We start from the raw sequence: 24,444 nt of genomic DNA on the forward strand, positions 1-24,444 counted from the left end.
GGGTAGATAGTGACCATGCTAACTTAGGGACGATTGAAAAGGAATGCATTTTTGCAAGGCAGAGAGGATTATAGAGAAAAGATAGTGAGCTCGGCTCTGCTAAATGTTGTGAAGTTTGGGATTCTTGTTGTATAGTCAGTAGTTGTGAGTTTGATCTAGGGCTCAGGAGAGATGTGGCCCAGAAAGCTGATTTAAGGCAGCGGTCCTCAACATTTTTGACACCAGGAACTCATGCTCCTATGAGAATCTAATGCCTGATGATCTGAGGTGGAGCTGAGGCGGCGATGCTGGCGCCAGGGAGTGGCTGCAAATACAAATAAAGTTTTTTGCTCATTGGCCCACCACTCACTTCCTGCTGTGCAGCCCAGTTCCTGACAGGCTGCTGATTAGGAGTTAGGGACCTCTGATTTAAGGAGTCCTCATCAATACAAGTCAATAGTTGAAGCTATAGCTTTTGATACATAATTCAATATTCAAAAATATTTTATCTACCTACTAAATGCCAGGTGATGAACTAAAAAGAGGATAAAAGAAGAAGCAAGAGCTTATAGGAACAGCATTGGATATTAAACCTTAAGGAGCAATAAAATCAACTAGGGACCTGGCTAAGGCCTGACCTCTGTGATCCTGGCATTATTCACCAGCACCCTAGGTGGTTATGATGCAGGCGGTATTCAAACATGATATCAGCGAGTGGCTGGAGGAGGCGGAGTCAGTAAAAGAGACTGAGAAGGGGTACAGGGAAGAGGCAAACCAGATTGTAAGGTTCCTTTAAGATCTAGCTCTTGCTCTTAAGCTATACAGTTGATCATGGGATTTTAAAATACTGTATATAGGAGCATTCACGGGGTTCATTCCAGATCTCTCTGTTCTCCCCTTTAGACCCACTTGAGCCTCAGTTTACCTATAGGCAAAACCTTATTCACACTCACCATTCTTTCTTTCTTCCCCCCCCCCTTTGGTTAATGAAACCCAAAAAATTTCAGCTGTGTACTTTAACAATAAGGTGTGTGTGTGTGTGTGTGTGTGTGTATTTTTTACACTGTATGTCGACCTCCCATACTTAGATTTCTTTCTGTCACCACATAGTTGACTCCCTTTACCCCATCTACCTCCCCCCTTCCCCTTCCCCCTACCCTCTGGTAACTACTAGCCTATTGTCTATGACCAGGAGTCTCTGTCCTGTTCATTTGTTGCTCTTTGGTTTATATCCCACATATAAATGATATCATGTGATTTTCAACTTTTTCTGTCTGGCTCATTTCGCTTAGCATGATTATCTCAAGGTCCATCCATGTTGTCACAAATGGCAGTATTTCACCTCTCCTTATGGCAGAGTAACATTCCATTGTATATATGTACCACAGTTTCTTTAGCCAATCACCTATCATAGGACACTTCAGCTGCTTCCATGTCCTGGCCACTACATACTCATTTACCCACTTCTAGATGCTCTGACTGGGCACCTTCCTGCCTCCAAATATTTGGATCGACTTCTAATGTGAACTATTAATGATCCCTTTGACCAACCTGTGGGGCAATAATGAGCCCCTTTTTGGCACAACCCCAAGATCTCTCACACCTGCAGTCTGCCCTGTGGGTTGCTCATCCAGGCAACTATCAGGACAAAATCTAGGAGAAAAAAAAAAAACAATTGCAGAAGGGATTTGAGAAGTTATTTACCCAAATTGCCTACCCAGTGCAGGATTCTCTCTGGCAATATCCTTGACCAGTGACCATCCAGCATCTTTGCGCCTACATCCAGTGGTACCAATACAGCCTGTTATAACGTCGAACAAGCTCCATTCTTGTCATGAGCCAAACCCTGTAACAATGGCACTCACTGATCAAGTTCTGGCTTCTGCGTCCACACACAGCGGGCCTCGCCCAAGTCTACATGGCAACCCTTACGCGTGAAAGCCTCCATTGTATTTTCTTTCTCAGGTTAAACATCCCTGGCAGCTTTAACAACTCTGTATATGATGCCGCTGAGCCTCTTTATAATTCCGATTGTTTCTTCTGGAAGCAAAAGAACTTTGCTTTACTTTCCTATTGCTGCTATAACAAATCACCACAAGTTTAGAGGCTTAAAATAATGCGAATTTATCATCTTACAAATCTGGAGGTGAGAAGTACGAAATGAATCTTGCAGGACTAAAATCAAGGTGTCGGCAGGGCTGGCTCCTTCCTTCACCTTCCAAGTTTATCACTCCAGTCTCCCTCTGTCTCTCTCTTAAACGAGGACTCTTGTGATTATGTGTAATGCCACCTAGGTAATCCAGGGTGATCTTCCCACCTCAAAATCCTTGATGTAAAAACATTAATGCCAAGTCCCTTTTGCCATAAAAGGTAACATTTACAGATTCTGAGGATTAAGATTTGAATGTTTCTAAGGTGTGTTATTCAGCCTACCACAGAAATGTCAATCCATGTATCCTAAAATTACATCAATTTTTTTCCATCCACCAAGTTTTGCCATCAACTAAAACCCTCATACTATTTTTCATATCAATAGCTATGATGCCAAGTCTAGCCTGTCATGGTTAGTAGGACTTTCTCTCTCCTTCTGGGTACTCAGTAGGAGTGTACTTACCTTCCCTCTAAAGTGAGATGGGGTCACATGATTTTCTTGGCCAAACATGACATGAGGTGACTTATGTTACTTCGCCAGGAGCTTTAAGAGCTCACAAGAGATTTTTCTTCGATGTCGTGACCGACCATGTCCAAATGATAACTTCTCCAACACTCTGGATCCCAGACTGAAGATAACAGGGCAAAGCTCCCAGATGACCCACTGTGAATGTATAAAGTGAATGAGAAATAAAATCTATTCACCACTTGCTCATTGGAATTTGGGATGGTGATTTGTTTCTATCACATAATCTAGCCTATTTAAACTGATGCATATTTTTTTCTATAGACGGGTCTATTTTTAAAATCTAAACAGAGAATTTCTCATTGAGTCTCTTTAAATTTCATCTTTTCCGTAGCGACTAGGCCTTCAAGGTTTTCACAATGTCCAACAATCTTGACCCAATCATGGTGTACAATGGATGCTTGATCTTTTGAATATCCAATAAACATTTCTTCTGTGTTTTTTTATCAAAATTACTGATTCAAAAGAAATTTATTAGGGCAAATTTAACTGCATCAACCAACAGCATGCCATTTGAAAACTCTCTAAAGATTGATACTGATCCAACGATAAAACAGTAATAATACAGTACATGTAGATGCATTGCCATTCAGCTATGTTTCTTCATCTTAGCCATAAGCCCTAGGGTTTTCAAAGTAGTCAGTCCAGTTTGGTAGAATATTTCCATTATAATTCTAGTAGCCTTTTACAAAAGTATCTTAGTGTGGCAGCTTTGCATTTAGGGAATGTAAACCAACTCATAGTAGGCAATACATTCTTTACTAAGTGCACCTAGATCATCTGATAAAATACAAAAATTTAAGTTGCACAGGGGTTCACGTAACTATTACAAATTTGTATTTTCTGAGGCTACCTAAAACATCAAGTATTATTAGACCATTTCTCAATGGGAAATTATATTCCATTCTAGTTCTTTCCAATGGTTTTAGCCTGAGAACAAGAACCCTGAACATTGATTCTTGAATCCTGAACAAATGACATTGGACTTGTCATTTCTTGCTATATTTCTCTTCTGCTATACTGCCTTTCAAAATTCAAATGTGGCAGGTACCCTAGCATGCAGTCATACTTGTGAGAAGGAGGAGAGATTCAGGCAGAAGACTCTTTTTTTTCTAATTTTAATCCCTATATGTTAACTAAGTGAATTGTGGTATTTTGTGGACTCATTAAGGAGCAAGCGTGACATAGTTAAAAGAGCTCTGGAATCAAAGTACTAGGGTTTGAATTTTGTCTTTGTCACTCACAAGTTTTGTGAATTTGGACAAGTTGCTCAATCTCTAATCCTTGGTTTCCTTATCTGAAAAATGGGATAATAATAGGACCTACCTCATAGAGTTATCAGGAGGATTAAATTAGATAATCCAGGAAAACTGCCTAGAACAAAGTAAGTGTTCCATAAATGTTTTTGGTACTATGTAAAATGCACTGCAGAAATAATTTGTAAATTAATTTGCTGATTACTGGTAGAAAAAGGAGCACCTATTTCTTACTAAGTTATGTGAGATAAGGGAAGTCATGATCAGTCAAGTGCAGTCCAGATGTTGTCTGGTGCTAAGGGGATTTGACCGCAATTTCCTTTAAAATATGAGGTCGCATGCATGCCTTTGCAAGTCTTTCTCCTTGGCAGATGGCATGGATTCAACATGACCTAGACACATTTTGATTACTTTCTTTAATGTCACTTGGCTATTTTAATTAATTAAAAACAACCGATCATCAGAAAAATCTGAGAAATATCACTATTTTTTTAGTTTTATCTCTCTCAAGAAAATAAGTGTTCCATGGAAGGACATGTTCAACATTTCCAAAAGAAAAAAAAACTTCTATGTCAGTAATCCAAAATATTTTATGTTTTTTTAGAGTATGGGGGAAAAAAACTTTTAGAATATGCTAAAGGAGAACAGAACTACTATTTCTGATTCCGATATTATTTCTGATATTTATTGGCTTTAATGTCCATAAAATATTTATGTTAAAAATCTAAAAGGGCAAGCATGATAATTGAGTGTATTTTTATTTTATTGATTGGTTCATCTAACTAAAGTCTCCTCAAATATCCATGAGACCATCAGACTAATTTTTGGATGAAAAAATATTTTTTTATCTTTCATACATTTTTTATAACAATATCAATAATATAGAGCCTATTATTATCATTATTTTTACTTAGAATCCTTTATTTTTATTTGTGTGACATGTATTTACTGAAAAAAGCAGCTTAGCCTCCCATCTGTGTGTGTGTGTGTGTGTGTGTGTGTGTCTGTCTGTCTCGCTCTCTTCCTTTAAAATAAGATATCTGTCATTCATTTGGGTAGGAGAGTGTTGAGACATTATATCATGAAAGCCTGAGTCTCTAGGCTCTTTCATCTGTGTACTTATTTTCTGAAGTTACATTCCTTCACGAAATCGTGGTCAGCTCCACCCTTTCTAAAATAACACTAAGGCACTTCTAGAGACCTACCTCACTCATTCCTCCCCCACTACCCTGACTGCACATAAAACTACTGTTGTCTTATCTGAGAATAGGGGGTTGTCAGGTTGTCAGGACTGGCTACATAATTTATGGGGCTTAGCGCAAAATAAAAATGCATGACCCTTTGTTCGAAAAGCAGAGAAAAAGTGACACTTAAAGCACTAAAATAAAAAGCTTTTCCTCCCTTCTGTGTTCCCTCACTTGGCTTGTCATGCTGTTTTTTAAGTTGCTATTTCATGTCTCTCTAAGTAAAGGAAAAAGAAAATTTAAATTATTAGCAGGAATTTTACTGTCCACCTTTATACTGCGCAACACCAATTTTAAATGAAAATATTTATTTCAACTGCGTTTGACTCATATGTGAAATCCCTGAAATTACGCAATTCATATTTTGTTGTTTGTACATGCATTATAGGTACTTTATTTTCAAAAGAACAGTGGGGATGTTCTCACTGAACCATTTTAATTTCTGTTCTTGCTGCATACACATTTTACCACCACGTTACCTTTGAATTAATCATGAGTCAGGAAGGATCGAAATGAAAAGTGACTATGCATTGCACCATCTTTCCCGTTCCTTCTATATCATCACTTTCAGCATAAGTAGTTGATGAACACGGAGAAGTAACATGAGTCAGAAAGGATATAATAACAAAGAGTCCCTCAGTGGTTTGGGTTTCTTAAAGCACCGTTGCTTTCTTTCTGCGTTCAAATCAAGTTTTGATTTGAACAGAAATGAGACCACTTAGGGCGATTTACCTCATACTCACTTTGAGGCTCACTGAACTCCTTCGCATCCTTGGTCCTCCAGAATTCTGTGCTCATGGGGCATTTATGAACACTGCATACAAATGGGGCAGCAAGGAATGGCTGGGAACACACAGTGTGCATTACTCTTCTGTTCACATGCTCCATGGTCGAACCGGACATCACTTACAAAGCACAAGTTCAAAAATAAGATCTCCTTAAGAATTTCAGTATGGTGGCAGCAGAGAATTAAACCAAGCATGGGGCTCTTCTGAGCATGAAGCCCTTCTGTAGTGGAACAGGCCACATGTCTGAGAAGCTGGCCTCAGGCGCTGAGCTGGCCTCAATTCATTGGCTGTTCATATATTACAGGTAGGGTGTAAACAATGACCAGGGAGTTTGACAGATCTTCAAAAGCTAAACATAAAGTTACCATATGATCCAGCAATACGAATTTCTGTTTGAGGGAAATTAAAACATTCTGGAAATAGAGAACAATAATTGTTGCACAACACTGTAATATACTTAATGTCACTGCATTATATACTTAAAAATGGTTAAAATGGCAGATGTTATAGTATATATATTTTACTACAGTAAAAAAAATTTTTTTAATGAATAGGAGCAAAAAACCAAACAATTCCATTAAAAAATGGACAGAGGAACTGAATAGATATTTTCCCAAAGATGCAAACCAAAACCACAATGAGATATCACCTCATGCTTGTCATCCAAAAGACAAGCATTGGTGAGGTTGGAGAAAAGGGAACCTTCATGCACAGATGGTGGGAATGCCAATTGGTTCAGCCACCACGGGAAATAGTGCTGAGGCTCCCCAAAATTAAAAATACCACTACCATATGATCTGCAAATTTTATTTCTGAGTGTTTATCTGAGGGAAATGAAAACACTGTGGTAAAGAGATACCTGTACCCCACGTTTACTGCAGCATTATTTATAACAGCCAAGACATGGAAACAACCTAAGTGTCTATCAAAGTGATGGCTGGATACAGAAGATGTGGTGTATGTGTACACCGCGGAATATTATTCAGCCATGAGAAGAAAGGAATCCTTCCGAAGCTCGGGTCCCCTATATAAAATAGCATGGTACAAAATCTGTGAACTCCCAACTGCCGATCAAAAACACAACAGGTATTTATTGAAAAGAACCCACGTATAAGTGGACTCTCGCAGTTCAAACCTGTATTGTTCAAGGACCAACTGTATACGTATGGAGATAAAGAATTATATAGAGAAAATACACCTGTTGTTTACATATGGAGATAAAGAATTATATAGAGAAAATACACCTCATGATCGCATGGCCGCCTGGGAGCTGCGGCATCACGAGAGCGTCATCCTGCACATGGCTAGCCTGGGAAAATATCAAGATTCAAAACAGGAAGTATGTTTTCTACCGAAGGCACATGGCTTTCACGCCACCATTATAGGCCCTGGACTGTCTGGTCATAGGAATCACCTGAGTAACCTGATCAGCTGTATTTTTAAGAAGCTCCCCAGGTAGTATTGCCAGATAAGAGACCTGTATTGCACAGAACACACTCACACTAAAATCTTATTCTTTGTTTATCTGAAATTCAAATTTACTGGGTGCCCTATTCCTTATTTGCTAAATCTGGCATCCTTATCCCTTGGTGATTCTGATGCAGACGGGACACTTACAAACTCCCAAGGCTTCCTGTGATGGAGTGGTTCATAACTCCCTGAAAGCCTTTTGACAAGCCGCTGTGGGATTTTTGACAGTGATGCCTCCAAAGTTCCAGAACATTCCATACAGCTGGTCACTTCCTCCTTGAGACAGTTCTCTCTCGGACTTCCACGAGTCCTCGATTTCTCTCCCTCCTCAATGGCTTTCCTGCAGTCATCCCAGGAGTGGATTCTGGTTTTGTCGGACTCAGAACTTAGGCAATTTCTGGGACTCTCTTTATAAAAATAATACACAATTACAGGTAAAACACTAGGGCAAAAGTAAGCATAGCGTAGAATAAATAAATTACCACAAACTGCAAATTTTTGTTATTAATGAACACTTGTCTCTAATCATGTTTCTCTACATTTTGTTGGCTGTATGCTCCTTGATCACTTCTTCGAATGATAAGTTTTGTGTGGTAATAACATTTTCTATAGAGAGAATAAGAATGATAATTCGGTCTTTCTCTAGCACAGTGACTAGCAATTTGCTTTTTATTATGGAAGTGTTTCCACTTCACAAGGAATAAATGGCAATGTCGTATATACTTTTAGGATTGTTGGCAAGTTTGGGCAGACTTTATTCAAATTCCTTTTATATGTGAGCTGTCAAATTTGGGAGAACTTTGGGCAGTTTTGCTTCATTTTTTTTTCAAACCCAATTTTTTTCTCCGCGTCTGGCGCAGGTCTTGGTCATGTCTCCCTGTGACCTCTGCTTTCACTCCCCCAGCTTTGCGTCCCAGCAGTCAGCAATGTGCTAGGCAGGAATGTTCACTCGGACAGGTAGCCTTCCCTTAGAGACAAACAGAAAACCTTCCCAGACAGACAAAAATACACATCTCCCACTTGTAGTGGTTAATTTTATGTCCACTTGGCTGTGCCATAGCACCCAGATAGTCAAACCTTATTCTGGATGTTTCTGCGACTTAAGGATCAGATTAACATTCAGATGGGTGGACTCTGAGTAAAGTAGATTACCCTCCATAATGGGGTGGGGAGGGGGGGGCGGACATCCAATCAGTTGAAGGCCTTAATAGAACACCAGTCTTCCCTGAGGCAGAAGAAATTCTGTTATCAGATGGGCCTTTGGACTCAGACTGCAACTCTTCCCTGGGTTTCCAGGCTCCAGCCCACCCTGCAGATCTGGGACTGCCAAGTCTCCACATCCTGTGAGCCAGTTCCCTAAAATCAATCTCCATAGAAAGATAGATAGATAGATAGATAGATAGATAGATAGATAGATAGATTATATACCGTTGGTTTTGTTTCTCTAGAGAATACAGTAATACACCACTAAACTCTCCCTTACATGAGTTCACACAGGTCCCCCGAAGGCTCCCACTCACCCCAATGCCCCGGAATGCACAGCAATGTGACAGAGTGGACTGAGAGTAGAAGATACAGCAATCTTAAGGTGAATCGATCACAATGAAAACATCTTATAAAAAATTTACAGAACTATGAGACCATAGGAATAGATCAGCAAGGCCCCTTCCTGGTCCCAGCAGGTGCCTGCCAGAGAAAGCCCTGGGGCTTGAGTTAGGTGAGACCCCCGTTCAGGTTACCCTAGTCTCACCTCCACGCGGAGGGGCTCCTTCCTTCTCTGCGGCCCTCCTTCCTAGTCAGCTTACTCACTACACAGTTTGGGCAGATTCCCTCCCGTCTGCCCCCAACAAGGAGATCTCTCCAGCAGGGCTCCCCTCCCCTCCACCGTCTCCTTTCTCACGCAGCCGGGACTTTGCCACCAGCCTCCAAACGTGGTGGTTTCTCCATCAGAAAACGAGACCTCTCCTTTGTCTTTACTGTCCTCTCCAGGTACCCCTCTGTTTCTCTGCTTCCATTGACAACAAGACTTCGTTCCTTTGCTTCCATCTATAACAAAGCTCCCAGCAAGATGCCATCCCGTCTCATAAACCCGCTCCCGATCGATCGGCTCTGTAGCAGACAAAAGACCCGGAGGGCCCGAGGGGCTCGGAGCCAGTGTGACAGCCCCAGACAGCTCATTTCTTTATTTTAATGAGAGAAACAATAAGCCTCTGTCTTTCCGAAGCCCGGATTATTTGGGGTTTCTGTTTTACTGTGTGTTGGTGTGTGGTTGACCTCCATCGGCAGGAATCCCGAGGGTGCTGGGTTGAGAGTAAATTTTCACCCAGAAGATTCGCTTTGAAAAAGCTCCACCTACTGCATGTGCTTACGATCGATTTTTTTTTTTTTCGCCGCTTGGGCCACTTGCTAGGGCTGCCATAACAAAGTACCAAAGATTGGGTGCCTTAATCAACAATTTTTTTTCTCACAGTTCTGGAGGCTAAAAGTCCAAGATTGAGGTGTCGGCAGGGTTGGTTTCTCCTGAGGCTTCTTTCCTTGCCCGGCAGGTGGCCGTCTTTCCGCTGTGTTATCAAGTGGTCTTTCCTCTGCGATCACGTGATTGCTGCAAAACTTTCATGACGTGCACCATTCCCTGTGCTTACAGAGATGCCAGTGCCGAGAGCACAGGTAATTCTATTTCCTGCTGAGTACTGCCTTCCGTTTCAATGTCTCTGCTTATTCTGGCAGTAATCAGGACAAAGGGGCTTGGTACGAGAAGGCGGAGGCAGAAGGAGTCTAAGCAGACTCTGTATCCCAAAGGGAAAGCAGCCGAAGAGGTGGTGGGATTGTCACCCATCAAGGCAAGTGACCAGGGCGAAAAGGAGAAAGTTGAGGGTTAACACGTAACAGGGCTGTCACGTGATCCAGCCCCGATGAGTGCTGTCCTAGCTGTGAAAACATGGGCAGAACCGCCTCACCAAGCAGGAGAACTGGCTCAGTGCACTCTGCCCCACTGCCAGGTGCAAGGAGAAGTATGCATGGACCGAATGAAACTTGTCCCATTCATTGTCCCAAACAAGGGAGAAGAAAACTAATATTTCTGAGCACCCACCATGTCTCAGGCACTGCCCTGGGTGCTTTGCCTATCTCATTCATTTCTCACAACCCTGAGAAGTAGAGGGTAATTTCCCAGCCCCACATTAGACAGATTGCCAAGGGCAACGTTCTAGAGCAGTGAAGTTCAGTTTTGAACCGAGTTCTTCAGTCTTCCTCTGAATCCATGTAGGACAGAAGAACGAGCATAGGCTTGAGAAATCTAGGGGCACACAGCTGTGCGCCCCGATTGACAGTGGGAAGATGGGCAACTGCTAGAATTCCATGAGTCTTGGTTTTCTCGTGGATGAAAAGGGGGTGCCGAAACCTCCCTCGCTGAGTCGATATAAGCGTTAGATAATGGAACGCAAAGGAAAAGCCTTCAGAAAGGTGCCCAGCGTGACACTAGCTCTTGCTAATACACCTTAACTCTTAGTAGCGGCCTTAGTGCTAGCAACATTGTAGTTATTATTAGTCTCGGCCTGTGTTAACATGCAAGTATTTTCATTAACAGCACTATCTCTCCGTCATTATCACCCTTTCGTTATCACGCTTTCATTTAGGCAACAGTGACAGATTCTTCTGGGAGCCTGAGATACAGCAATATAAAATGGACAAAGCGTCTGCTTTCAAGGAGCTGACGTTCTAGTAGAGGGAGGCAGATAATAAACACAGAAACACAGTAAACAATTAAATCAGGAAGCAGATCATCTTTTTCCGGAAGGGCCCAATAGTAAATATTTTAGGTTCTGTGGATCATAAGGTTTCTGTTGCAGCTACACAGCTCCAGCGCAAAAGTAGCCGTGGGCAATCTGTAAATGAATAGGCGCCCTGTTCCAGTATAATGGCACTTCAGAAACAGGCTTCTGCCAGATTTGGCCCCTGGGCCACAGTTTGCTGACCTCTGAGGAAAACAAAGGTTATACACGATTCCTTCAAAGAATGATAAATGCTATAAAGAAAATCGGTGGAACGATATGATACAGGATGACAGGTGTGTCAGTCAATCAGATGGCTGATCAGAGGACGGACCCGACCCCTGAGCTGAGCCCTGAGTGAGGAAACGAGGCAGGGATGCGGAGTGAATGGGGGTCAGGGGAACGCAGGCAGCATTGCAGGTAAAGGAAACACACGTGACAAGGCCCTGAGGCCGGATCCGAGAGGCCAGTGTGGTTGCAGAGTAGGGGAGAGAGACAGGAGGTAGGTCCTGCAGGGCTTTCTCAGACTGAAAGGGGCTGGTATTTGACGTTAAGTGCGAAGGAGTCCCTTGCAGAGTTTAAGGGCACATGTGAAGTGCCATTGATTTACATTTAAAAATATAACTCCGGCTGCTGCCAAACAGAGAGATCATTGGTGACATTGACGATGGGGAGCACGAGGGTTTGAGGAAGAAAGGACAGGGGAGACCCAAGGAGAGAGAAGGCCTTGGATGTGCTTTGCTGTGAAGACAATGGGGCGGTGCATTAATTGGAAGATTTAGAGATGGAGCCGCTAGAGCATGTTGTCTGCTAATCAGGAAGATCTGGCTGGAGAGAAAGATGAGGAGGATAAGGAGGGATGGGACCCGCAGAGAACGAGGTGGTCTGGAGGCAGCAGGAAGCAAAGCAGCAGGTAGGATGATGGCTTTGAGAGAGAAGGCGGAGGAGTCCCATCTGGCTGCATCTGTGATCCCAGTGAGGATGGGTGAAGTCCCCGGCCCAGTGTTTCTGCATCTTCCTCTCTCGATGCCTTCCCACTTGCGCTTGACTTGGACCCGATTCTGCACGACCGTGGATACACTGCCTCTCCTCTCCCCAACCCTCTCACCCAATGTTTGTAGTTGCCAGAATCCCTTCATCTCTTCAGGCTGCAATACTCTGGCTTTCAGAACAATGAATTAACCTAGTACATTGATCAGAGCGAATGTACAAATCACCTGATCTCCCAGTTTACTAAGGAGCTGAGCCAGCAGAGAGCATCCTATTTGAAAACTTCCCCTTCATCCTCCTCTTCATCTGACGACCTCCTCTCTCCCTAAAGTTCTTATCTTCCTCCTGATTCCAGACGTCGCCCTTACTCCTCTTCCTGAAGGCTCCCGTTATCCCACCTTCTCTGCGATGGTTGAACTACTACTAAAGCCACAGAGATTCTTTCTCCTGCCCCTCACAATCCTCTATCTTCTTAGCGATTCCCTCCCAAGTTCCTTTTGAATGAATGTGTGTCATCTCCTCGACCAGATGACAAAATGTGCCTATGGATTATTTTATTTTTTGAACCCTAATCCCCCAGGACAAGTACAATAATTTATGAAATAGTAGGTGTAAATGTACTCATGGGTGTGCTCATACTGACTCATGAAGACGGATGGTTAAATTTTCAGAAATTTTGTGAGCCAGGTGTTAAACACAGCCATTATTCAAAATTAAGTTACATAAACTTACAATTAAAGAAATGGCATTAGAACCCAAAATAGTAAGTACTCAGCACTCATTGTTCACAAATTATTCTGGGGCATTTTTACCATTACCTATGTGCTTGAAGTTAGTTATGTCTGTTGTATCGATGTGGTGGAAATATTACTAAATAATGATGTGCTTTTGTGTGTCTCTCTTCAACTTCACGCTCAGTGAATCATGGTGGCAGCTTGAAATCAGTCACGGTGAGAGCATTTACACCACAGAAATTGGCAAATACTGTGCCATAATATGGGGCTATTCTTCCCAGACGTCAGTTGTTAAACATTTACCAGTACGTCACTGATGGTAAACTAACTCAGTAGAGGTTAACAGCAAACTTTCCCGGTTTGTCTCTTATAACCGCACGCACGTGCATGCGCGTGTGCACACACACATACACACTCCCCTAACCAGTACCCTTGGCTGAAAATGCTTTTCACACCTCTGGGTCATTCCATGTGCCCTTCGCCTAGCATGTACTTTCTGCCCTTTTCCACCTGGAAGACTCCTACTCATCCACAGAGCCCCTGTTCAAGTGCAGCTCTCTGGGGGAAACTTTCCTGACCCCCTGTATTAGTTGGCTAGCGCTGCCATAACAGAGACCCACAGACTGGGTGGCTTAAACAACAGAAATGGACTTTCTCACAATTCTAAAGGCTAGAAGTCCAAGATCAAGGCTTTGGCAGGTTTGGTTTCTCCTGAGGCGTCTCCTTGGCTTGGAGATGGCCACCTTCTGGCGGTGTCCTCAGGTGGCATTTTCTCTGTGAGTGCATCCCCACTGTCTCCTTGCATGCCCACATTTCCTCTTCTAACAAGGACCAATCGGATTGGATTAGGGTTTACATTAATGGCCTTATTTTAACTTAATCACATTTGTAAGGCCCTGTCTCCAAATACAGCCATATTTTTATTTACTGGGAGTTAGGACTTCAACATAGGAATTTTGGGCAACACAGTTCAACCCCTAACACTCCCCCAGACTTCACTTTTCAATATTTCTTTTAAAACTTGGTATGTGCTTCTTACTACAGAAATTTCCATAGTCATTTCAAAATTATCTTTTAGTAGCTCTCTCTGCAACTTCGATATTGATCTCCTTAGAGACCCTGCCTTACTCATCTCCCTACTTACTCATCTTTATTTCGCCTAGTACCTGACATCATACATACATAGTAAATATTTTAAAGATTAATCTAAAGAAAGCAAGAACGAATGAATAAAGTTCTGCTCTTATAGAGGAAGTGTGTATTTTAGTCTTCAAAATTAGAATAGCTTTCTGATTTCATGACTATTACCAAAAAAATTCATAAAATATAGAAAATGGTCAAGAATAATTTTTTATCTGTCCTTGCCCTTGTTATCTAGAGATAACACTGTTGGACATTTTTTTCCCCAAAAAACTTTCTCCACAACTACTTTTATCTGATGGGAAGGAACCGGCAGCTGTCCCCTGGTATCTATTCTTTCTTTCTTCCAAGTCATAGTATTTAGCTCAGTAAACAAGAGCCCAGACAGAATATTACGTTTCTCAGTTTTCCTTGCAGCTGATGACTAAGTTCAGGTGGACAGAATACAGTGCAGGTGTGGCAGGTGTGCCGTGGGACGACTCCTGGAAATCTGCCTTCCGGGGCAGCGGGCCAGCTCTTTGTCCCCCACCCCCACCCCCAGCCCTCACCGCCACCCCTCACTGCTTCCTGCTGCGAGGCCGCCTTCTGCAGGGCTGAGAACCACAGAGGCACAAGTGCCGAGAGAGACCTGGCGAAAGCCGGTGTCCCCTAAAGACTCTAGGGGACATTCCAGGCCTCCGGGCTTCGTTTATGAGGGAACATAAACCTGCCTGTCTCAAAACACCGCTTGTTTTGAATGTCTGTTACATACAGATGAAACATATCATTTTGTAACTTTTACTTATTCATATAGCTCCGCACCAATAAATATGGATAGTACGGTAGATTAAAACTGGCCACAGAGGAGTACGGTTTGGCAGTTCCTCAAAAAGCTAAACACAGAATTACCATATGACCCAGCGATTCCACATCTAGGTACGTACGTGAGTGTCTGAAGCAGCACTATTCACAGTAGCCAAAATGTGGAAACAACCGGACTCCCCCATCAGCTGACAAACAGATGAGCAAAATGTGGTCTGTCCAGACGATGGAATATTATTCAGCTGTAAAAAGGAATGAAAAAAAAAAGGAATGAATGCTACAGCATGGACAAACTGTTGATTCGCTTCATACGAAATACCCAGAATGGGCAAATCTGGAGGGACGGAAAGCCAATGAGTGGCTGCCCGCGGCTGGGGGTGGGCAGGAGTCTGGGTGACTGCTCAGTGAGTCCGAGGTTTCCTCCTGGGGTGATGAAGACATCTGGGAACTAGATAGATGGTTGCACCACATTGTGAGTGTAAAATGCCACTGAACGCACTGTGAATGGCAGCCTGAGACAACCGCTGTGTAAAGAAAGGCTCGCGGAGGGAGGGGGCGGCTCCTCTGTCCCGGCGGCCCCGGCGAGGCCCCAAGTCTCCAGGAAAGCCCTGCCCCACCACTGGCCACAGCTGTGCGCCCACCTGCCGGCAGCCGCCCAAGAGAGCCCTGCCGACAACAGCAGCCGTCAAGCCCAGTCAAGCCCAGTCCGGCCGCAGCATCGTGGGAAATAAATAAGTCATTGTTGTCTGAAGCCACTTCATTTTACGTGGCTTGTTGCACAGAAACAGATAACTAACGCAAAGGGCGTGCTGCCGCACAGTTACCGTAATTCACCCACAGCAGTTACCGTAATTCACCCACGCGGTCTCCGGCCAAGAGGCCTTTATGCTGTGTCCTGGTTCCTCGCTCTGCTAAACGACTCTGTCCGCGCTGCAACTATGCACTTACCGGATTTTCCCCTGAATGCTCTCGGCAGCAGCACACTTGCATTTAATGGAAACTGGAAGGAAAAAACATTCCAACATATTCCTAGCTCATTAAAGAAGCAAAAGCAATGGTGGTGATTTCAGGCCATTTCAGCTGGGAAAGCAAGGCCGCACGTAGAATCAGCCCAGTGACTAGCTCAGGGGTCCGAGCCCCCAATTTTCTCACGGGTGTGCCATGGGTCTGAGCCCCCAAGTGTCAACCTCGTGTGAGGTTGCTTACTGTTGTTCAGGGTTTCCCATACGGTGTGTGGGACCCTCGTGTGTATAAATCATTTCATTAAAATATATTTCATAATTCATGGGCCCAGATGAGGTGATTCCTCCATGGAAATGTAGAAGAATAAGTCCTGCAGGATTTGTTTATTCCAACGAGCGCCTGCAAAGATTCTTCTGAGGGTCCAGGCATCAGCTCTCCTCGTTCGTGTCCAGAAAACTCCTCTTCATGTTCTTCTTGTCAAATGTGCAGTTCGTGCCTAATTTCTATCTCTCACCATGAGAAAAGGGTAGGGAAACTGTCATTATTTACAGTGTCACGGCTCTGTGGAAACTGTTTGTATTAAAACAACATAGAAATTCATACCTCTGCAGTTTCTTAATGCCATTTATTTCATGCGGGTGGCTTCATCACTTACGACACTGGATTGTCCATCGTGGGCCTGCGAAATGGGCTGCCGGTGACATTCTCAGAGGCTGTCGTGGTGCTTTGTTAATCATGGCCACGAATGCATCCCAGAGTATGCAGGAAAATGTAAATGGTTATTTATTTTTGGGTCGTGTTAAATTTACCATTGAGAATTTTATAACATAAGCATTGAATAATGCATCTTCTCTTGAACCCTGCTGGCTGCAATCAAGGTATTCTGAGCATCCGGTTGACTTCAATGTTGACTGCACCTTGCTTTCCATGCACCAACAGGGAGGCAGGGAGGCAGGGAGGGGCCGTGAGTGGAGTGAGAAGAGCTGTTCCATTCGTGCAAGAAACATCCATCTTTCATCTAGCTCAGATTAAGGGCTACCCCTAAGAGCATAACAACACAATATTGATTGGCGATAAGAGAGGACATTGACTGGAAAGGCCAACTAACAATGCAGAGCAAGTATCTATAAGGAGGATGTGGATGCAGTTCACTGGGAAGATTGCCTGACATGAGGCACAGAGCCAGTGAAGAGTGTAGGATGACTGTCCTATGTGCCAGGGGCAGGCGCCACACACGGCAAAGACACCTGCTACCTCTCCACTGTCCAAAGGTGCTGTAGGCCCAGGCAATACCACTGTTGGTCGGAAAACATAAGTGAGGCCCGAGAGAAGAGCCTTCACTGGAAACATGACTAAGCCCAAGGGCATTTGGGGACTGTTGGTGGCAAAGAGAATTGCAGTCCTCCTGTGTCTGAGGTGAATGAAAGTCACTCAGAATCAGCTTGTTAGCATTGTTCTGGTGGCTCAATGTCTCACAATCCTGTGAAAAACATATTGCATTGGAAATTCCGGTGACTCTCCTCCATGAGGACCCTAATAATTGTCAGCCCTGGGCTTCTAGATGACACCGTGTACATCGTAGAGGGTTAGCGAGTGCCCCACGAGGGGAAGAGACAGACTAACGCCCACATAGGATCTGTCCAGGGTGGCATGCCTGGATGGCATTGCTGGCCCCAGCCAGTCCCAGCACCAAATGGAACTTAAATCACTTTTGAGAAAAGCATCCCTAAGCACAGAACCCCACTTTCTTCAGTCTAAGGGTGTCGCTCCTCCCAAGGTATTGGCAAATTGTAGACAGCAAAATCCACTTTCAGGGACCTGAAGCAAGGGATTTATTAAAGAGCATTATAAAGTTTGCCATACTGTTGGAAGGGCTGGAGGATGGGCTTCAGGCTAAGCTTCCAGAGCACAGAGCAGGCCAGCATAGGTCAGAGGCTGCTTCATCTACCTGCCAACCTAGGAAACCTCTGCAGTCTGGAAGTCGCTGCCCCCACAGCAGACCACAGAGAGATACTGCCTCTGCCACGACTTGGGCCACCAACATTGATGCTCTGAGCCTCGCATTTCCTTACGTAGTTCGTTTCCTAGGTTCGATCTTAAGTAGGTTAAATCTTAAGTAGAACTGAGGTCACCTTTTTGGAGTAAAGGAAGCTTGAAGATTCTCCATTGGGCTGAAGGGATTCACAATGCAAGGACACTCTTAGCAGGTATATAGGATCATCAGAAGGTACGGGGGCGACTCTGAACGATAGGTGTCCACTTCCCAAGATGATTGGATTATGTTTATTTCATTAATAGATGTAGGGAAGTTGGTAGAAGTTGCTGAGGAGAGTAAAGGGGCTTTAGTTGAGGAGCATGAAGGATGAGACTAACCTCGCTAGGAAAAAATCCAACAGATGTTTGGAAATATGGGGTAGGGGCTTCTTAGAGTTTGAGTTACAGACTTGGGAATCGATTATGAAGAGATGGCAGAGGAAGCACTGAGAATTGATGTCGAGAATGCAAGAGAGGAGAAGAGAACACATGCTTAGGATTCACCACATTTTGGAGGACGGAGGGAAAGGAGGAGCCTGTAAAAGTGACAGAAAAAGAGGAAAGAGGTCAAAGAGATGGGAGGACCAGACGTAAGTAGTGTTATAAAAGCTAGGCAGGACTGGCTACATAATTTTGGGGCTCAGTGCATAATGGAAAAGCATGGCCCCTTGTTCAAAAATCAGTAAGAATTCTAAGACAGCAAAACAGAGTATGAGGCCAAGCCTAGGCTGGGGCCCCTTCTCAGCTTAGGGGCCCGTGCAACTAACTCTACAGGTTGCACACCTGTGAACTGGCCTGGAAGCTGAGAAGTTAGTTTCACAAGAGGGGCAATGTCAAGGAGGATGAGGTTTGAGGATAGCGTGTTGAATTCATTTCAAGGTCATGGTCAATTTCAAGAGTGTGGGGTGAAGGGCAAAATTCTGATTGTAAGGGGTTGTAGAGTTGATTGCTTGGGGAAGACGATCAGACAGTAAAAAGGTTAAGGGGTTTGAAGAGTGAGGGCCCAGTCGTTCAGGGGGCAATTGCGTTAAGAAATAGCCATTTGCAAGTAGAACGTGATTATGTCTAAAATCACACTTATTGGCTTGGGTCACGTGAGCAGAAAAAGTTGAAGACATAAGAAAGAGGAGGAATAAGTGAAGGCACAAGTTTTGGAGGTGGTAAACATAACTCTGTCAGCATTACAACAGAGGCAGGGAGATGGCCAATACTGGAAACTCAGCCTCGGCCTCGGAAAAGAGTGGGAGCGTGAACGGAGAGAGAAGGGAGCCGTTGCTCACGCTCCAGGGGGACAGAACCTGCTATCACCAAGCGTTTTTGAAATTTATACCCCTTATTTAGCACACTCGACAGGACCAGGCACTTTAAATAGAAACGGATTAATTCATGAAAACGGCGCTCTGTGTTTGTGTGGGATCTCAATTTAGAAAGCGTTCTTGCTGCAGTTTGAAGTGAGGAGGATTTAGTTGGAATTAACTGTCCACTCTGTGCTCTCTGATGGAGTGTAATTGCATCCTAGTCCCTAGCTCATCATGTTTAGAAAAATGACTGCTAGCAACTGAATTTTTTGAGTGTCTTATCCCTGCTTTATTTCTGTTTATTCTTTTGTACTTGTTTAATTCTATTGCAATGTGAAGCATTTCAAGTATTCCCCCCCAAAAAAATTGTATTCTTTCCATAGAAATCTTTCATAATCATTTTGTTTCACGTGAAAAAAACTCCTCTCAGTATTCTTGAATTACAAGTTATAAAAAGTAAAAGGAAGACTTGTCTAACACTTTAAAGAACATTTAAAAATTCCCTTGTTTCTTTTTGTTCAAAAAAGCAAACACATGAGTTTTTAAACATGCAAGACTACAAGTGACCTGAAAGGATTAAATGCTGTTTAGTTAAGCATGAAAAGCAGTACTTTAGAGTTGTGTTGGTTATTAACTTCTAATTTCTGTGAAAAACAAAACAAAACAAAACAGAAACCCAACCTTTCAGAACTTTCCCTTTCTGTAACTAGTAATTAAACTATTACTCTGATTGGAGCAATTAGAGGTATTTTATAAAAACAAAGATAATAGAAAAGACTCTACACACTAAAACACATCCAGCTTAGGAACTGCCAAAAAGCAACAGAGTAACAACAAAGGACTCAACTTAAAATCACAAAGGAAGTTAAGACAACCCATTTCAACTAAAAACAAACACCGGGGGTGGAGAACAAAGGCAGGGAAGGCTGTATTATTACTTCACTCCCATAGATGTATACATAATGCTCCTTTAAAGTGGCAAAATGGTCCCATCTATATTAAAATAAATTTTTGTCAATTGCGGATTCATTTATGCAGCTAATTAAGAGAATGCAGTTTGAGCTTTTTTTGATGTTTTAATTTGAAAATATAACACTCCATTAGTATATCTTTGAGAAATAAGTAGGATTATTGAGAAGGAACTTTGCCTCAGAGCAGTGTGCCCATTCTGGCATTAACGTTTTTAGCCTCTAACTGTCATTTCTCAGAGTGCAGGGTTTAACTGTTTTAGCCCAAACAGCTTTGACCAATGAGTAACACAGATCCTTGAAAGGAAGCATTTAAGTTTTTAAAAGCAGTAACAAGAGTAGATATTCTTTGAAATCTATTGGTTTAAAATGCTTCCCCTTCTCTGTCCAATTTTGTCAAAGCCCTTGCAAATTTAAGTCCTTTTAAACAACCTATTTAACCTCTAATACTTGAAAGTTAGATAGCCTATTTAGAATGCTTTAAATAACATGCTCTTTACTGCTTGTTCAGCAAATAGTCTGTCTTACTGCTCAGTTTATCTTTACAACTTTTTTGAGCGTGTGCATTTAGCAGAAAAATCTGATGAATTTTAACCACCTAAAGTGGTGATTCTCACACTTAGAGTTGCCTACTTGGGTGCTTACTAAAATATAAATTCTTAGGCACCCAGCCCACCCCCTGAGATTGAGAATCATGTTTTGTTTTATTTTGTTTTGTTTTGTTTTTTAAGACCTATCCCAGGGGATCTGGGGAAGGTGGTGAAAACTTTTTAAAGAATTATAAGAATTCACTAAAGTTAAATTTGTACATATTGGATCTGACTCACGATTCTTTGTATGAGTCAAGTTATGGGTAATTATTAACCATACCTTCTTCATCAACAGGGAAGTAACTTAAAAAAATTAGATATTATTTTTTGAGCAGTTTTAGGTTTACAGAAAAATTGAGGGGAAGGTGTCCATCTACTCCCTTACTGCCCCCTCTCCCCAGGTTCCTCTGTTACTAACCCGTTGTATTATTAGTGTGGTATATTTGTTACAAGACAAGCCAATGTTCAAAACTGTCTTGGCCAAGGCCACCCAATAATACATCAGTGGCTGGGCTGATGCTGGGAACCATGCCACCCCCGTACACTCCCTAGAACAAGCTCCCTGGTAATTTCTCTTGAAAGATGTTCTCTACAGATTAATAATACCATAATGACTGTAATTGTTCTGCGCCTGTATCTGAACACAGGTGGCAGCAGGACTCATTTGACTAAGCACTTCGGATGGTGCCTGGGATTGTTGACATTTATCCTGGCTCCATCTTAACTTTCTTTGCAATCTGGGACGCAGTTTTTAATGGCTTAAGTGTGTAACCCTGTGAAACAAGGCAATAGCATTGCACAACATCACTAATTTATACCTTGACTCCTTCCAAAGGGATGTGGGATAAATGCAGTGATAATGCTGGAGAACTGCGGAGAGAGTTTACGAGCACGTTTGGATTTTCGCACAAGGGTTATAGAAGGATGCTTCATTCATTCACTCATTTTTTCATTCTCTGAGACAGACTACAGATACAAATTTTAAAGCACCGTTTCCTCTCTTAAGGAGCTTCCATTTTCCCAATTAAAGATGGGTAGGACATCAAAAAAAAGAGACCCTTACGACATGATGTAGTTTCCTCCAGTCTTAGGAAGAAGCCACACCCTGTAGCTAGGTGGAGCTGGAAGTGGCATGTCTGCGTAGGCTTCCCAGGGAAGATGTGACTTTCTGGCTTCAGTTTATTCCCTAGAGAGAGTGTCTCATACCTTGTGTGGTGAAGAACTAGTCGTTTTTGTTGCCAATCTTCCAGGTGCCAATACATGAGATCCCTGCTGGGTTCAATATGACTCACCACGGAGTCTGACGACACCCAAACTGGTTTATATTCGGTTCAAAGAGTCCGCTGGTCATGTGCTTGGATGTCGTGGCATTTTAAAATTGTTACTTAAGTTTCTAAACCTTTGCTCTCCATTTCTCTGTTACAGTCTCCAGTTTGCCGAACACACAGGGCCAGGCGCCACCCTTTGAGGGCACCTGGAAGCTTGTTGTTAGACATGAAGATTGTCAGCGCTCGCCCCACAGTGTCCCAATGTGCATTTTAACAAGATTCCCAAGAGATTCTTGTGCACGCTAAAATTTGTGGACTTGCCCTCCCTAGAGGAAACCGGGACTCAGTACATGTGGGTTTGATTCTTCATCCATCTCACTTACATTTGCCTGTTTCCTTTAGGTCCCAGAAAAGAGTTACATTTTTAAAGGTGCTATTGGCCAAGTCGTCTTCCAGTTTCCAAAACTGCTTTTCCCGCTGCCATGAAAACGTCTGTTAACCTGACTGCAGAAAAGAAACTCAAGACGGGAAGGCAGCTTCCAGAAATCTTGATTAGTCTCGGTTCTCCGCTTTGATCTGGCCCAACAGCCGAGGCAGCTCTGCGGACCCCGCTTCCTTCCCCGGGGTCGCTCGTCTGCGGAGCTGCGTTAATGAGATCCGCGTTGAGTGGGTTCCAGGGTCTGCTAAAGATCAAAGACACAGAAGAGTCCCCCGGCCCCTCCTCCCGGGTGACTTCTTGGTCTCTTCACCCGAGGGAAGAGTCAACGGCCCCCGCCCACTTCTAGGTGGGGAGGCGGGAACAGAAGTGGGAGCCGCACGGGCCCCGCCTTCCCCGACTCCTGCAGAGCCGGAGGGGGCCTGGGCCGAGTGGGCGGGGCCTGGGTGGTGGGTGGAGCGGGGCGCGCCGGCAGGGCGGGGTCCGACCCCGCGGAAGCGCGGGGCGGGGTTGCTTGAGGGCTGGGCTCCTGGAGGGCCCGGCGGCCGCGGACCGGCAGGATCCCGCTGAGGGGCGGGGCGCGGCTCCTGGGGGCGGGGCGAGGCGGCGAGTGGGCGGGGCGAGGCGGCGGGTGGGCGGGGCCGGCGCGGGCGGGGCGGGGCGTGTGCTCCTGTCCGCGAGTCTCCGAGCGGCGCTGAGGCGGCGGAGCCGCGGCGCCCTAATACTCACGGCGGCTGTGCTCGCGCGCGGAGAGCGACTCGGGGCTCGCTTTGTGGCCGCTGTAGCGCTGCCCGCGCCGAGCGCCTGCGGCCGGATCGCCGAGACAGAGAGGGAGACAGACCGGGGCGCACTCCCGAGGCTCCCGCCGCGCCCCCGCCGCCGCGGGGAAGAATGTGCCACCAGCTGTTCTCCGCTCGCGAGCGCTGTGCCCCAAAGTGAGGAACTTGGAGGACGAGGAGACAAAGGCTGCGTTTGGGACGGATGAGCTAGAGACTTGGGTTTGGGCGAACAAAAGGTGCGGACGGCGAGCAGGGAGAAGGCGATGGCACCCGCGGGGCGCCGCGGGCTCGGGCTCCCGAGCGTCGCGCCGTGACGCGCATGGTTTCCCGGGACCTTGCGCGGGGCTGACTGCCGCGAGCGGGACGCCGGCCGCCCGCACGTCGCGGGGCGCGCGCGAACAATGGACAGCTTCTTCCCCGAGGTGAGTGCGCTCGCGGCCCCTCTGGGCGCCCTTCCCGCCCGACCTGGCCTCGCGTGCCCGGGGGCGGGGACCGGCTCGCTGTCCCCGAGCCCCAGAGCGCGAAACTTTCCGGGAGCCGCCTGAAGCCGGCCCCCCGCCCCCCGCCTGGGGGAGCCTCGGGATGAGTAAGCCGAGGCAGGTTTCGTTTGGGCCCGCGCTTCCACTTTGCCCGGGAGGTAGCCAAGGTGAGCAGCCTTCTGCGTGGGTGGCTGGATCGCGCGTGTCCCCGCGGCGCCTGCCCCGCGCCAGGGCGAGGCGGAGGGTCCCGGGGCCCGGCCAGGACGTCTGCTTGCCCGACTGCCTGGGTGCAGGAAGCGCAATAAAATGTTGAGCCGGGACGAGCCTTTCTCCAGGAAGGGTCTGGCATTTCCTTCGCCAAACGTGCCGGCTTCCTGTGAGAGGGGCGCAGACACTTCCAGGGCAGACGGCGTGGAGAAGAGCGAGCCGGGGCAGGCGAGGGTTTAATCATTCACCGCGCACCGGACCTTTGGAGCCTGGCTTCTGGTTCTCACCGAGAAGTGCTCTTTGAGGGCTTGAGATCATTCCAGAACGTGAGATCAAGAGATCAAGTATTTCTGCTCACTGTCTTTGGCAGATTTGGAATTCGAATGTAAAGAAAATCGTTTAGGGCCAACAATGGCTATTTTAAAAGATTAAACTGATGTCCCTTTTAGGGTCATCGAGGGCAGGACACCGCAGTTACTTGAAACCCTTGACTGAAGAACCTTCCCCCCCCCCCCCCCCGGGATCGAGGGTTACTGTGATTTCTTGGCTCCTTTTCCTTTCTTGGTTGTGTTT

General features: G+C 45.0%; 1 protein-coding gene and 1 long non-coding RNA gene across 8 annotated transcripts in view; one reads left to right on the top strand and one right to left on the bottom strand.

Annotated features, from left to right (window-relative positions):
• Window positions 1–1,368: 1,368 nt before the first annotated feature.
• On the bottom strand, window positions 1,369–22,796 carry LOC107497290. Of its 6 annotated transcripts, XR_001593783.2 has the most exons (6): window positions 21,521–22,796; window positions 14,972–15,091; window positions 7,562–7,821; window positions 5,900–6,061; window positions 2,594–2,794; window positions 1,369–1,632 (listed from the first exon to the last, which is right to left on the bottom strand). It is a non-coding gene; the product is annotated as an uncharacterized LOC107497290 (long non-coding RNA). The 6 variants fall into 6 exon arrangements; XR_004952584.1 differs by lacking the exons at window positions 1,369–1,632; window positions 2,594–2,794; window positions 5,900–6,061 and adding an exon at window positions 15,798–16,536 and having other exon boundaries at window positions 6,736–7,821; window positions 21,909–22,796; XR_004952582.1 differs by lacking the exons at window positions 1,369–1,632; window positions 2,594–2,794; window positions 5,900–6,061 and having other exon boundaries at window positions 6,736–7,821.
• A 294-nt stretch (window positions 22,797–23,090) lies between these two features.
• MYO10 (myosin X) overlaps window positions 23,091–24,444 on the top strand; it is a 185,252-nt gene continuing 183,898 nt past the window's right edge. For both annotated transcript variants that reach the window (XM_016118956.2, XM_016118958.2), the window contains exon 1: window positions 23,091–23,607. In XM_016118956.2, coding sequence (XP_015974442.2) covers window positions 23,587–23,607 — 21 coding nt within the window. In that variant the 5' untranslated portion in view covers window positions 23,091–23,586. The remainder of the gene's footprint in view (window positions 23,608–24,444) is intronic.

The sequence above is a fragment of the Rousettus aegyptiacus genome, unplaced genomic scaffold (assembly GCF_014176215.1).
Source record: "Rousettus aegyptiacus isolate mRouAeg1 unplaced genomic scaffold, mRouAeg1.p scaffold_m13_p_8, whole genome shotgun sequence".
NCBI lineage: Eukaryota > Metazoa > Chordata > Mammalia > Chiroptera > Pteropodidae > Rousettus > Rousettus aegyptiacus.